At 36.7% G+C, this 16,101-nt stretch overlaps 1 protein-coding gene across 2 annotated transcripts in view; it reads right to left on the bottom strand.

Annotated features, from left to right (window-relative positions):
- Window positions 1-16,101, bottom strand: part of SCFD1 (sec1 family domain containing 1) — a 114,228-nt gene that overhangs the window by 62,600 nt on the left and 35,527 nt on the right. For both annotated transcript variants that reach the window (XR_008529511.1, XM_054577901.1), the window contains exons 11-14: window positions 12,644-12,783; window positions 9,240-9,330; window positions 8,583-8,656; window positions 7,177-7,258 (exon numbers count right to left, since the gene is read on the bottom strand). Coding sequence is in view for 1 of the 2 variants with exons in the window: in XM_054577901.1 (XP_054433876.1) it covers window positions 7,177-7,258; window positions 8,583-8,656; window positions 9,240-9,330; window positions 12,644-12,783 (387 nt within the window). In the remaining variant the exon portion in view is untranslated. The remainder of the gene's footprint in view (window positions 1-7,176; window positions 7,259-8,582; window positions 8,657-9,239; window positions 9,331-12,643; window positions 12,784-16,101) is intronic.

Here is a 16,101-nt window from a genome sequence, read left to right as displayed (position 1 = left end):
CTGTAGTAAGAATACATGTCTTTATACATTTGTCAAAACCCAAAGAATGTACAATACAAAGAGTGAAGCCCAATAAACATGGGCTCTAGTAATAATGTATTAATACTGGCTCATCAATTTTAACAAAGGTATCACACTAATGCAAAATGTTAATAAGAGGGTAAACTGGGTGTGTGTGGTTCAGGGGATATATGGTAATTCTCTGTACTTTTCACTTTTTTTCCCTACAAAAATAAAACTGCTCTAGCTTTTGTGTGTTATCCCAAGAAGGACCCATACAGTATTGTTTTCAGTCTCAGGTCACTTAAAGGGAAAGTTTCACAATGTCCAGAGCCCTTGATGTGCTGCAAATGAAAGAGGACGACGTCCTCAAGTTCCTTGCAGCAGGAAGCCACTTCAGTGGCACCAAACTTGATTTCCAAGTGGAACAGCACAGCTACCAAAGGAAGAGCGATGGCATCTACATCATAGATCTGAAGAGAATCAGGGAGAAGTTTTTGCTGGCAGCTCATGCCACTGTTGCCACTGAAAACCCTCCTGATGTTAGTGTCGTATCGTCCAGAAATACTGGCCAGCGAGCTGTGCTGAAGTTTGCTGCTGCCATTGGAGCCACTGCTGCTGCTGACCACTTCACTCCTAGAACCTTCACTAACTAGGTCCTGGCAGCCTTCCAGGGAATGAGACTTCTGGTGGTGGTTACTGATCCCAGGGCTAACCACCAGCCTCCCACAGAGGTGTCTCATGTTAACCCACCTATCACTGCTCTGTGTAACAGAATCTTCGTCTGTGGGATGTGGACACTGCCATCCTTGGCAACAAGGAGGCTCACTTAGTGGGTCTGATGTGGGTTAGTGGGTCTGGAAGCCTACTAGGGGTGCTGCCCTTCCAGATAACAGGGAAATAATCCTCGGCAGACTCAGACTAGTGGCTCGGGGGCGGGGGAGGGAACACACCCACCATCTTCCCTGCACCTGAAAGGCACCTGCCACGGGCGATCCAGGAATCACAGCCCCGGGCCCACCAGAAGCCCTTTTAGAAAACAGTTGGGTCTGCAACCAGTCTATGACTGACAGCAGACCAGCAGGCAGACAGGCAGAAGCAGATCCTATGGTGATTTGGGACATTTGCTCACATACCCCTGGAGCCAGTGCTGATAAAAGTCAGCTTTGCAGAGCAGCTTGGCCCATCCAGGGAGCAGCCAAGCACGGAGGAATTAGCCACAAACTGTGGATCGCTTGTAGCTTCTAAAAGGCTGCTGAGGGCCAGATGTGGACAGCACCTGACATTGGCTTACACCAGACTCAGATATCGGAGCAGTTTTCAAAGGGAGGAACCAGAAGGCAAGATCTAAACTGTGCTGAGACAAATCCACTTGGTTCTTTCCCCCAACATTTTTGCTGTTTTTTCTTTTTCATAGCCTTTTAATTATTTTTTTCTTTTTCTTTTATTTTTGGTGCTCTAATTTTTCTTTCACATCTCTTATTCTACTTTTATCTTTCATTACTCCACTGTTCCCTTCCTCTTGCCTTTTATTATTTGTTACGTTTTCTGTGTTCCTTTTCCCCGTGTTCCTCTTTCATTTATTTTGAGTATTAGTTCTCTTCCCCTTTCTTCTCATAATCATTTTTCTTTCCATTGGTTTCCCCATATTCTTTTTCCTTTTCTCCTTCTCTACTATTCCAGTTCTCTTTCTGCTTTTATTATCCTTTGCTCTCTTGTTGATATTGCTGTGGTTTGGGGGGGAGTTGCTTGTTTTGGTATGGTTTTGCTTTGTTCTGCCAGCACTTTTGTAAGTGTGCAACACGTAGCAGGGGCTGAGCATCTTAGCTAGCCAGCCAGAGGGGAGTTCCCACCAGTGAAGGAGCCAACAACAATCAGGACCCAAATACAACAGAAGGGTCCACATAAACCACATAGAGGACACTCCTAGAACATTCAGATCAGGAGATGAAGGGAGTCTGCACCACTGGGTTCCACAGGAATCCTAACACACAAGGCTACCCCATAAGACAGAGAGTCAAAGCAAACCAATCTAATATATAGAAACAAATACAAAGAGACAACTAAAATGGACAGACAAAGAAATACCACCCAAACGAAAGGAGTTTTTAGAAAAAGAGCTAAATGAAATTGAGGCAAGCAATTTATCAGACAGAATTCATAGTAATGGTTATAAGAACCAGTTGAAAGTGAAGAATGCAATGTCTGAAATGAAGAACACACTAGAAGGAATTAAAAGCAGGCCAGACGAAGCAGAGAATCAAATCGGTGCATTGGAAGACAAGGTAGAAAAAAAAACACAAAGGCAGAGGCGACAAAATGAAAAAAGACTCAAAAAGAATGAGGACAGTTTAAGGGAGCTTTGGGGCAATGTGAAATACAATATTTGCATCACGGGGATATCAAAAGGAGAAGAAAAGGAGCAAGGGATAAAACACCTTTTTGAAAAAATGATGACAGAAAACTTCCTTAACTTGATGAGAGAAAAAGCCATGGAACTTGGGCACAAAGGACCCGAATCAAGATGGATCCACAGAGGTCCCCTCCAAAACACATCACAACCAAAGTGGCAAAATTTAAAGACAAAGAGAGAATCTTAAAGACAGCAAGGAAGAAAGAGTTAGTAACATACAAGGGATCTCTGATAAGGCTACCAGCTAATTTTTCAACAGAAACACTACAAGCCAGAAGGGATGGCATGAAATATTCTAAGTAATGAAAAGCAAGGACCTGCAACCAAGACTGCTCTACCCAGCAAGGCTTTCATTTACAATGGAAGGCAAAATAAAGGGCTTCCCATACAAAGGAAGGTTAAAAGAATACATCTCCACCATGCCAGCATTGCAAGAGATGCCAAAGGGACTGCTTTAAGAAGAAGAAGAAATAGAGAGGAACACAGGGACAAATGGCAATGAATAAGTAGCTATCAATAACAACCTTAAATGTAAATGGATTAAATGCTCCAATCAAAAGACATAGGGTAGCTGATGAGATAAGGAAATATGACTTGAATATATGCTGTCTACAAGAGACCCATCTCAGAATAAAAGATCTACACAGACAGAAAGTGAAGGGATGGAAAAAAATCTTCCATGCAGATGGACGTGAAAAAGAAGCTGGGGTAGCAATACTTAGATCAGACAAAATAGACTTCAAAACAAAGGTCATAACAAGAGAAAAGAAGGTTACTACATAATACTTAAGGTAGTAGTCCAATAAGAGGATAAAACTGTTGTAAACATATATGCACCCAATAGAGGAGTACCTAAGAAAGAGATACACAGCAATACAGGTAGTGTAGGGAACTTTAACACGCCACTGTCAACAATGGATAGATCTTTCAAACAAAAAAATCAACAAAAATATTGCAGCACTGAATGACACTCTATAGCAAATAGACTTGAACTCTAGTGCACTGTTGGTGGCAATGCAGACTGGTGCAGCCACTGTGGAAAAGAGAATGGAAATTTCCTCAGAAATTTAAAAATGGAACTGCCTTTTGGTGCAGTGATTCCATTGCCAGGAATATACCTAAGAATCCTGAAAGACCAATGCAAAAGAACTTATGCACCCCTATGTTCACAGCAGCACTATTTATAATAGTCAAGTATTGGAAACAGCCAAAGTGCCATGATTAGATGAATGTATTAAAAAACTGTGGTACGTTTAAGCAATGGAATACTACACAACAGAAAGAAAGGAGGAATTCCTACCTTTTGTGAGGCCATGGATGGAACTGGAGACTATTATGCTGAGTGAAATAAGGCAGTTGGTGAAAGACAAATATCATATGATCTCACTTATAAGAGGAATCTAAAGAGGAACAAGAAAACAATCTAAACAGAACCAGAGACAGAAAGATGGAATAGACTGACAGCTGCCAGAGTGGAGGGGAGAATTGAGAGGGGGAAATGGTGGAAAGAAGGGGAAGGGATTAATGACCCACGGACATGGACAACAGTGTGGGGATTGATTCTGGGAGCAGGGAGTGGCCTGGGTGGAGGTGGGCAAAGGGGGAAAAATGGGGACAACTGTAACAAGCATGAATTGAAAAAATCATACAAAAAAGATCAGTCAAAATCTAGCCAGAGAAATATTCTAATTTCTAGTACAGTAAAATTCCTTCCCTACTGTTATCCAGAGAGTAGTGAGCAATTCATCAAAGTCAGTTAATGTAAAGAAAGATAAAAAAAGAATCTATGCTGTATATATACATTTTAAGTATTTCTTTTAACTTAAGACCTAAAATGTATAATTGTCTGTCAATCTTGATGGAGGTCCAACATGTTTTCTTTGAGTACAGAGGTTCACTAACTCTTTTTCCTTTCTTGCATAAAGCACATCTACAAGGGATCACCTATGATTTCCAGTTTTAGTTTCTTTGAAGTGGAACAAAAAACTTATAGACATTTGTGAAGCAATTTTAGTATTTTGAAATTTTCTTTTGCAGTTTTTTAAATGCACTACTAATTTAAATAATAATTAAATCACTACTTTACTGAATCTTTCTAAGGCATGAACTTAAGTTTTCTAGCAACAATCCTCTTTCCCTATTCATAAACTGATAAAGGTATACTGAAATCAAATAGAAAAAACTTTCTTTGGTAAGCAAAAAATTCAACCTGTAAAACATAACAGCTGTCAGTTAGCAGCATGTCAACAATGTGGCCAGTTGCCACTATGTTTACAGAAGAAATAACAGGCATCAGTTAATTTGGTATATTGACTAATAGGGATCAATTAAGAGACTTTCTACTTCATTTTGAAAGCTTATCTTCTCCTAAGAAAAATAAAAAAGTTGAGTGAATGAAAAATTAACCCCCTGGAGGAAGGGCTGTGGACAAGCTAGCATTGCTAGCAAGAACTAAACTTTGCTCAGAGTGTAGACCTAAGGCCGTCCATGTTTGCTTGATCAGATGATGTCTTTAGATCTACTTCAGTACCTCTTAACTTTCACCGTAAGAAGTAGCAAGACAAAAATGAGGATTCAGAACCCATGAAGAGCAGATCCATAACAGCTTATTAAGAGCTTGCTCCTTGCTGGCTACAAGGGAATGGAGCATTCTGATGTTAAAGCTCTTTCTCTGAAGTGGGAGCATTAGGTGAACAAGCACATATGGCATTTCTCTCTCATATATTATCATTTACGTGTAGGTATCTTTTCCTTTTCTCAGGTATCAGATGCTACAGAGTACTTAATTCATTTGGCAATGCAGGTAAGGTGAAAACAATTAAAATAAATTAAAATTTGTCTGCAAATTATTTTAAGTAGTCCCAGAAGCCATTATGTAACAATAGCAAGCAGGGAAAGTCATGTCTGTGTGAGAAATAAAATAACTGTTAAAGGAAAGGTTTAAAAGGTATGAATTACTGGGCTTTCAGTCAAGATGGCAGAGTAGGTAAATGTGGTACTTGCATCTCCCACAACTACATCAAAATTACAACTAAACTATGGAATGACCATCACTGAGAACTGTATGAAATCTAGCTGAGCAGAAGTCCTATAATTAAGGGTGTACAGAAGAAGCCACCTCCAAACTGGTAAGAGGGGCAGAAATGCAGAAAGGGCTGGTCTCACACCAAGTGTGGTGGGTAAAAATTGGGAAGGATATCTTGGCTGTGGAAGTTGCCCCTGAGAAGCAAGGAGTACCAGGCCCACATCAGCTCGCCCAGCCCAGGGTTCTAGCACCAGGAAGGGAAGTCCCTCCAAGTTCTGACTGTAAAACACAGCGGGGACTGAGACTGAGTGAGATAGAGGACCTCTGGACTCCCATTCATTCCTCTCAAAGGTCCCATACATGGACTTAATTGAACTTTAGCACTAGGGCAGCAGCTCAAAAGGCACCCCAGCTCAAAAGGCACCAGAGACATACAGGGAGAAACTGAATTGTCTGGCATCAGGGTGAGAGTTGGACGGGTAGCTTTCTCCCAGGCAGATATGCTGGCAGAGACCATTGTTCCTTTGCTGAGGCCTCTCCTCACAGAGGCAGCAGATGGGAGTCATATCTGAGTCTCTAGCAACCTGGCTATCACTCTTCCTCCAATACTGCCCTCCCAATTTTTGGGCCCACCTAAGCTGCTTTCAGTGGCCTTTCCATACAAACGGCTTGCCTTGGCTCATGCTGTGGACTTTCCTAAATCTCTCAGAGACCTCGGGTAAACAGTTGTGGGCAATCTTTTCCCATTTTACAGAGTTGCTACACAGAAAAAGGAAAATATCAGCAGAATCATTTCTAGACTAAATTGTTTCTATTCCTGTACGTACTTGAAAACAACAATTATCAACCTCAAGATGTAGAACAAAGAAAAAAATTAAGTAGTTAGCTTATAGGAATTATGCAGGTTTAAATCCATGCTGCACAATGCTCATTATCTATCTATATTAGCTCATTTCTAATGCCCTATGACTTTTTAAATCATTAAAGAACAAAAATGTTTAAGCTCCTTTTCCATAAACCCGAAGTGTTATCAACATCTTTGACAGCTAGTAAGTATATTCAGCTTCTTTACATAGCTTTTTCAAATATATCATATTAAATGGATAGTAGGGGATCACATCGTAGCATATGGTCAAACTATCATTGGAATTCAGCTCTATGTCCAGAGAATAAACACTTGTTGAATGCTGAAGAACAAATTAAGTCAAGCTAATATGGGGTAATCACGAATACAGTAATGAGAAAAAACTATGGTAACAACTTATAGAAGGTCTACTATATTTGTTTCAAAATCACAGTATAATAGGAGATCGTAAGGAGCTGTAATGCTAACAATTGTCTAAACTAAAATGTTCAGAACCAAGGTACATAATGAAATGATGTTATTAATGAATATTTTAGATAGGACTATAATAAAATGGATTTCTAAATCTGTATTACTGATGGTTAGATACAGGCCTACTGTTGATAGAACAGTATATGTAGAGACAGTATTAAGGCAGTGTGCCATAATAGAAATATCAGATTCTAATGTCTGTTTACTGAATGTGTGATCTTGGGCAAATTAATTCTCTCTCTACATTACTAAGTTTCCTCATTTGCAAAAAGTGAAGGTAATATTACTACCTAAATGTTACAGTGAGAGCCAATGAGATAGTGAATATGAAAGCATCTTACAAAGTATAAAGCCCTACATAAATAGAAATTATATTTTGGGGGGGATAAAAGTTAAATTTACCTTTATATGTTCTAAAACAGCAGTGGCAACATTTGTGTGGAGATCAATAAGTCTTTTCTTTTCAAGGAGCTCTGGCAAAGAACTACAAATATCAAAAAATTGAAAATTAACCATTAAATTTTCTAAGAAAATGGCACAGACCTTAATAAAACCCATAACCTGGGTGTTTCCTCTGAGGAAACTTAGAGTAGTAAACATAACAAGTTCAACTATCAACTGACAGTTTGATATAGGTGAAATGCCTCTTAGTTTAAAATAATCTGCTTCCCAAATATCATTATTTTACCATTTCACTCTGTGGTTCCAAAATTTGGAGGTTCAGAATAAAATCAGATTAATGGAAATATAATTGTACCTATATTTCTAAAACACATTTCTCTCTCCTTGATGGCATTTAAAGTATCCAAAAGAAAGTGCTTAACCTTTAGTTAGTAAAGTAATAGTAGCAACGATAATTTAATAATAACTTGCACTACTTTATCATCAATATTATCTTCATGGTAAAATTATCCTCATTATGCAATTCTCCAACTAGTGAAAGAAGAAAATGATCTGCTATATAAGGAATTTAAATCAGCTTGAATGTGTTAAAAACACAATTTAGTTTTTTAAATGTAGATGAGGTCCGTGCAGAAGGTATCCAGCCATATAATATGAAAAATAAGAGACATTTATTGAAGACAGAAGATACAGGAAACATTGCACATAGGATGATGACACCTCAGTCCCCATCAAAGCAGGCAACTTGGGACCTCACACAGTTCTCCCAATCGCCATTAGCTGCCCCACTGTATTTTCCTGAATCTCAGCAACGGTCTGAAACCTCTTCCTTTTCAAAGGTGATTTTAGTTTTGGGACAAGCCAGAAGTCGCAGGGTGCCAAATCTGGGTTACAGTGGTACTGAGTCACCAGGGTGATTTGATGTTTTGCCAAAAAACTCTGAAAGAGATGTGATGCATGAGCAGATGCACATGATAAAGCTGCCAATGGCCAGTTGCCCATAGCTGCAGTCTTCTGAATCATTTAGAAAGTTTCCACAGAGGAATGTTCAACCTTAAGCAAAACTGGATGCAGATTCGTGGCTCTACTTGTGAAGTCATTTTGAATGTGAAAGCCCCATAGTATACATGCTGTCTCATCGTCATTTACTGCCCCCACTGACTAGTACAGTGAAGTTGTCATTGTTCCTGCATGCGTAATCCAGCCCACTCTTCTTGGCTGCCAGGTTACACTGATGTCCTGCAAACCGTTCTCATTATATTAAGAATGGCTAGACTTTTTCTGGATAGACCTTGTATGCTATTATCTACTATTTCCCAGTATTAAAAATTATTAACAAATTTTTTTACCTCCTAAATAAACCTTATCAAGAGAAAGACTTCAAAGAGGATATATTCCTTATTTACCTAACAGCTGATGTTAGCTTGGCAGTATTGTCAGAAAGCATACTTATGGCTCCTTCATCTTCCCCTTCTAGTCCCTGGGAAGGAAAAAAAGTTCCCAGTAATTATTCACACAGACCAAGTTCTAGCATAAAAATCAATATATTTCTAAGATCACTAATAAACAGTAAGATTTAGGTCACCTGGAATAACAATTATTCTTTAAGGAGCAAGCACATGCCTTTGGCAGCTACAGAAAAGTTCTAGCCACAAATAGCCTAATAAATGGTTAATGACTACAAAAAAGGATCAGCTGGTATTTTCAGATAAAGAAATCGGCCCAGAAACTTGTCACAGGTCACACAGTAATAAATAGTAGAGCTAAAATCTGAAGTTAGATCAAAACAGAATGAGTGGTGCTAGAACACATATTTCTAAAATAAAGTCACATTACATGTATTTTTTTCAAATCATAAATTCATATTATTCTTTAAAAAGTTTTTGCTCTACTCCTCAGCTTTTATATTTCTTTATGAAGAAAATCTTTTATATAAGTTTTTTTTTGTTATTAAAGTAATGAATGACCTTGGATTTTTATGAGAGGAAAAAATGTTAACTTCTTTCTCCCTCCAGATGACCTTCTGCTTCCCTGTAATTCTAAAAAAGCAAACAGAATCTTACCATTATACTTTTAAGTCGTTTAACCTCATCTTCTTGTGCTCTGTAAGATTCTAGTTCTTGCTGAACTGATTCGGCAACTTCTGGGAATGGACTGAAACAGTATTGCACAGAAGGGGTTAATATCCAAAATTTACAGAGAGCTCAAGATAACTCCAAAACACAAACAACTGAATTAAAAAGTGGCTAGAGGACCTCAATAGACACTTCTCCAAGAGGACATACAAATGGCCAATAGACATATGAAAAGATGCTCAGTATCACTAATCAGAGAAATACAAATTAAAACCCCAATGAGATATCACCTTATATCTGTCAGAAAGAACTGCAACTATCAAAAAATTTTCAGAAAGGCTATCATCAATAAATCAACAAACAACAAGTGTTGGCGAGGATGTGGAGAAAAGGAAATGCTCATGCACTGCTGTTAGAGATGCAGGCTAGTGCAACCATAATGAAAAAAGTGTGGCGCTACCTCACAAAATCCAATATAGAACTGCCTTATGACTCAGCGATTCCAGTTCTGGGTATATATCTGAAGAAACCCTAAGCACTAATTTGAAAGAATATATATACCCTTATGCTTATTGCATCATTATTTACAACAGCCAAGATTTAGAAGCAATCCCAGTGCCCATCAATAGTTGAGTAGATTAAAAAACTGTGGTACATATATACAATGAAATATATTACTCGGTCATAAAACAGAACGAAATCTTATCATTTGTGACAAGATGGACCTAGAGGGTATTATGCTAGGAGAAATATACCAGACAAAGACAAAACACCATATGATTTCACTTATATGTGGAATCTAAAGATCAAAATAAATGAACAAAATAGAAACAGACACATAGATACAGAGAAGAGACTGATGAATGCCAGAGGGCAGAGGGTTTGTGGGGCTGGGTAAAAAAGGTGAAGGGATTACAAAGTACAAATTGGTAGTTACAAAATAGTCACAAGGATTTAAGTAAAACATAGGGAATATACTCAACAATATTATCATAACTATGTATGGTGCCAGGTGGGTACTGGAAATATTGGGGGGAACATTCTGTAAAGTATATGACTGTATGCCTCTATATGGTATACCCGAAACACACAAAAAATAATGCTGAATGCAAACTGTAATTGAAAAAAGTTACATGCAGATTTTTCCACTGTGTGGTGGTAGAGACTGGGGGGAGGTTGGTGCCCCTAATACCCTGTGCATTGTTCATGGGTTAACTGTATACTACAAATACCATTTCTTTAAAATGCATATCATAATGCTATATGTCTAAACAAATTTAATTTCTATTCTCTTCATTAACCATATTACATTTTCTCTTTACCTGTGTGCTATTAGGAAGAAAAGTAAAATATCTAAGTGACTAGAAAACAAAGAAGTCATGGTGTATAATCATCAATTAAATGTTACTACTCAAATTAAGTCATAGTGTCAAAGGGTCCATGCAACCACCAAGCAGGTATTTAAAAAGTTACTATAGCCCTGGCTGGTGTGGCTCAGTTGGTTGGAGCCACACCCATAACCTTCCCATAACCTAAGGGTTGTGGGTTTGATCCTCGGTCCAGGCACGTACTGTCCCCAGTCCAGGCATTACACTCAACTGGTTTGGATGCATACAGTGCCCAGTCTGGGCGCCTACAATCCCCAGTCTGCAGATGTCCTGAAATGGTTTTGAGGAACACAGTCTAGTTTTACATGACAAAAGGAGGCACAAACCCCAACTCTAGCAGAGTCTATGTTGGCAAAAAATAGCACTAAGCATGTAAAATATGCTGGGTAAACTGGATGACCCTGAAAATCTCTAGAGGCTTCAGGTCTCAGAGCTAACAGACAATAATGACAGCTTATGCTTACTGAGCACTTACTGTATGCCAAACACTCTGCTAATAATTTGTCTCTATTTTCTCACTTAATTCTGACCATTCCTGGGGAAGTACACACTATTAATGGTTAAGAGCAGGGACTTTGGGTCTGTCACAACTGAGTTTTTTTTATCCCTGGTTTTACCAATGAAGGCTAGATGGCCTTGTAGTTACTTTGTAATATCTCACTTAATCTAATAATCTTCTGAAGTAGAGCAATAGGTAAAATGATCATCCTTACATTTTACTGATGAGGAAACTGAAGCTCAGAGAGATTTAAGTACCTGTTTAACTCTACGCTGTTTCCTAGTGTCCTTTGTGTGCACATCACTACTGTGGTACAATATTCAGAGTAAGAGCTACTCAGGGCTATTCCTACTTAAAAACAAAAATTTAAAGTCCTTCATATTCACCTGACTTTTTGCATTATTCTTAAACATATGGTTGAAAGAAAATATTTGAAATTTCCTTATTTGAGTGAAGAGATATTTTTTTCTATTAGGGAATGTAAACTTTAAAGTTAACTTAAAAATATATTATGTCCTTTATAAATAACCTAAATGTAATTCCTTGCATTTCACCGTTCTGAATGAAAATGTAGCCTATGGAGCTCTAAAGAGAAAAAATTATTTAAAATAAAGTAAATCATAACAGTACTCAAACTTGCCATAGTCAGAAAGAGGAGGATAGTGACTTTCTTGGTAGAGAAAATCAAATTCTTTGCTTCGACAATATGACGTTCCAGTGTTAAAAACTTACAAATAAAAAGAAGATAATACAAAAACTCCCAACATATTGAAACTTTATATTCTCCTACTCTTGCAACATAAATGAGACCAAAAAGAACAGCCATATTAAGGACACAGACATGTATATACAGAGTAACACTTGAAATATTCAAAATAATATATTTCTATAATTGTTGATGAGCAACATTCTTTTTCTCTCAGGGGAATAATTTTCTGTTTGTTTAGAACAATTTCTCTAGCCATAATGACCACTAGCTAACTTTTATAACAGTGACCCCATGATGTAGTCTCAACTTAAAGGGGACAGAGCAGCGCATGGGATCTATGTAGTGGCCTACAATAAATCACATGACAACTTTACAATTTCTTCACCTATTATTTTTAATGTACTTTAAATAAAGCTGTTTTTCAGGCTTAGGTATTCTTTGCACAGATATATGAAACTGGGTTCGTATGAAGGCAAACATGGACCAAAAAGGGCAAACAGACCTTAAACTCATTTTAATGAAAGCAGAAATGGTCTTGTTGAAGTCAGTGGGTTTACCAACAAAATTAAGAAAGAGGAAACGGTCCCTGAAAAACAATTAATCAGACACAACCTAGGAGTCAGGGAGACATCAGGCAATAAAGACACATATCTATGGACTATTTATAGCTCCTATTCATTGTGTAGATGGACCACCATGATCTTTTTGATGCTTTTTTATTCAAATAAATTAAGTCAGATGAGATCTTTTTTTTTTAAGGGTGAATCTTTTCCTTAGTGATGTTTTTCTTACTTACCTTCCTTTATGTTTCTGCCAAAATTTATCAACTGGAGTTAAATCGTAAGACTTCTTGTTTTTTCTCTTTGGTCTAGCACCAGCTGGAGAATTTTCCAATCCTGAAGATTCTTCCAAATTAACTCTGTTTAAGTGAAAATCCTAAAAAAAAAAAAAAGTAATCTTGCATTAAATAATAGCTTTCTGAATTTAAGAACCAAACATTTCCAAAAATAAGAAAAATAACGGATTCTTGCTGTCTTTTCTAAGATTTCTAAGGATAAATAAATACAGGATCTAAAATAAAAAAAAAAATCCTTCCACTGTTTTGTTACACAGAAATGTACTTTTAATTGTTTATGTATTTTAATTAATATAATCCTAGCTGTATAGGATTAAAATTTTAAAAATATATAAAAACCATGTTAAGGTTCTGTGTATACTACAAAATATTTTTCATATGACAGTATACAGGTATCCTTTTAATTTTACTTTCATCTTCATCATGTCTACATAGTAGTACAATATTTGGCTAAATCTACTTATTTGACCAGACCTCCTGATGCTTAGTTATTTTCAATACACACAATGTTAAATATGATTTTTAAACTCATAGAGCCTTAGCATTCTGATCTATTACTTGATGAACTGCATTAAAAAAAAATTCTGATAGAGGTTACAATAATACAACTATTCCCTTTCACATAAATTCTAAGAGCTAGTCAGAAAAGTGGTTGCTACAGCTTTCTGCCTAGAATTAATTTTATGCCTGCGGGGCTTAATTTTTTTTGTTCTTTCTCAAAAAAACAGACATTAAAAAAACAAACAAAATAAATGTGAATATTGTTTCTATCCATTTCCCCTCCTTCTTGCATTAGACCTGTGGGTTCCTTCATGTAATAGCAGTACTTTATGGTTCAACTCTGTACAGTAAGCTAGAGATAAAACATGGCTATCAAAAAGTGAGTAAAAGAATGATAAGAAAGAAATTATATGGATAAATTATCTAGCATGACTGCAATACAGTCTCCTTAGTTCTAAGATATGTTAATAATTAATGATTAATCTTCTAGTATTAGCAAATTCAATGTACTAAATACAACTTAATCTCCTTTTAATAAAGAAAGGTCATCAATACTGAGTCTAGATCCTTTGACCATACCCTGTAACTTTCTCAAATAAATCAGTCACATGGCTTATTTCCTTGGTGTTTTCCCTATGACAAAAACCCTCCAAAAAACCAAGAGAGCAAACTGTAGATGTCTAAATGCCACAGTGGCATAAATAACAAGAGAATATATTTCCTGTTAATATTATGCCTTTCCTATAGATTCCTCATATTATATAGGATAAACGTAATCAGTAACCTTTTTAAATTAATCTTACTTTCCCAGTCACACATCTTAACCTTACACTTGCACAACAAATCACCCATATCAAAAGTACAATAAATACTACAGCTATATCTGAGAAGAACCATTTGTTTAAAAAAATTATCTAATGAAACAAAAGATACTGAAGAAGAGAAACATTTTTAAATAGTTAAGCTTTATTAACTACAATTTCTACAGAGGTGCTATTTCCATGGTGATAACACAGCACATTCACAATAAGAGAGATTTATTAGCAAAATGACTGATCTAAAAATAGGACAGCATATTATTACTAAAGTTATGTGGAATACTAAAGAAAACAAAATGATAAAGAAATAAGGATGTTAAGAGTTTTGAGAAATAACAAACAATGACAAGAACTTTTCCATTGTTTGCATAATAGCCAGGCAAATAAGGAAAAGTAATTTCAGCTCTGAAAATTGGGAAATTAGAACATTTTGTGCTGTACTCAACTATGTTAAAAAAAATACTGAACATTCATACAAATAAAAGAAAACAGAACAAGTTCTAACATGGTAGACTCTAGTCTGTTTCCATTGATAATGCATACTTTTCTGACTTAGAAGACTGGATATAATGGTGTCCCAAATCACCAAGTATGAATAAATCCCAATGGGAAGTGCTAAAAGCAGTCTTATTTTCTTTTTTCTTTTTTAAAAAGAGGGAGAGAAACATCAATGTGTGGTTGCCTCTCATGCGTCCCCTACTGAGGACCTGGCCTGCAACCCAGGCACGTGCCCTCACTGGGAACCCAACTGGTGACCCTTTGGTTCACAGGCCAGCGCTCAATCCAATGAGCCACACCAGCTGGGGCCACAGTCTTATTTTCACTTCACAAATTAAAAGAGACCAGTAGAGCCAGTCAGAGCTTATGTTAACAAAATGACATTTTGATAATATAGGTGACATCTGCTTATTCAGAGCTAAGATTGAATATTCACACGAGAAAAGAGGCAGAGTAAAATAAAAGTAACCTTTATTTTGGCAAGGAATTGAGACAAATCTAATCAAGTCTCTAGATCTGTTATCAGTTTACAGGAAATACTCTAGATAGAGAAACATGCCAAATTGTACCTGACAAGGTTACAATCAACCAAATGCAGAAATGTAGAAAATTTTCTACAAAAACAACCCAATTCCTCAACTCCAAATATGGCAACTGAAAAGGAGTAGGAAGAGAAGGACTTGTTGTAAACTGAGAAACTTAAAAAATACATCAACCAAATGCAATGTAAGGATATTGTTTGGAACTCTATTTAAACAAACTAACTGTAAAGGTGCATCTTTGCAACAATTAAGAAATGATGAATACAAAAATGATTATAAGATATTACTGAAGAATAACAATTTTGCTGGGTAGGATAATAAAATTACATACTTTTTCTTTTAAAGATATAGGCTGAAGTATTTATGCAAAAGATCATATAATGCCTTGGGTAAGATGCGTAAGATGAATATTGTTTGGTAAGCTAAACCCCGTACATGGAGGTTCATTACAGTATTCTCTGCTTTTGTGCTTTTACATAGACTATTCCCTAATAAAAATCTTACGATTTTATTCATAGCCATGAAACAAGATTTAAAATACAATCCACTATTTGCCCCTTGCCATAGTTACTGTGAAAGAACACGTTGAGACAGGGCCTCATCACCCCTATTTCATGAGCAGAGCTCCCTGTTGCCCATCTACATTGGACTAGGAACAGGAAATATTGTGAACAAAAAATAAGTATTTGTATTTTAACCCACAGGAGTTTGAGGGTTGTTTTAGATTAAGTAGCACAACTTAACCTATTCTCATTCAGGGGCCAAGGTATTCTATACAGATTCTGCAATATCAGTGACACTTTGGTAAGCTTGTTCATTTGCATTAAAGTAGAATTCCTTGTAACTCTAGGAATCATGACCTGAAAACTCCCCACAGATATACTGTTGACAATATGCAAACTATCTTACCAGTCTTCATGTGATAATCTCAACTCAGAAGCAATTTATTTAATCTCTAAACTAGCAGAGAATTTGGGCCCTAAGGATTTAGAAATGTAACTGTTCCCATTAGTTACATGTGGCTGCTGAGTATCTAGAA

The sequence above is a fragment of the Pteronotus mesoamericanus genome, unplaced genomic scaffold (genome assembly GCF_021234165.1).
Source record: "Pteronotus mesoamericanus isolate MK-2021 breed Mesoamerican mustached bat unplaced genomic scaffold, CSHL_Meso_final contig_46, whole genome shotgun sequence".
Taxonomy (NCBI): domain Eukaryota; kingdom Metazoa; phylum Chordata; class Mammalia; order Chiroptera; family Mormoopidae; genus Pteronotus; species Pteronotus mesoamericanus.
This window is presented reverse-complemented; position numbering and strand designations above follow the sequence as displayed.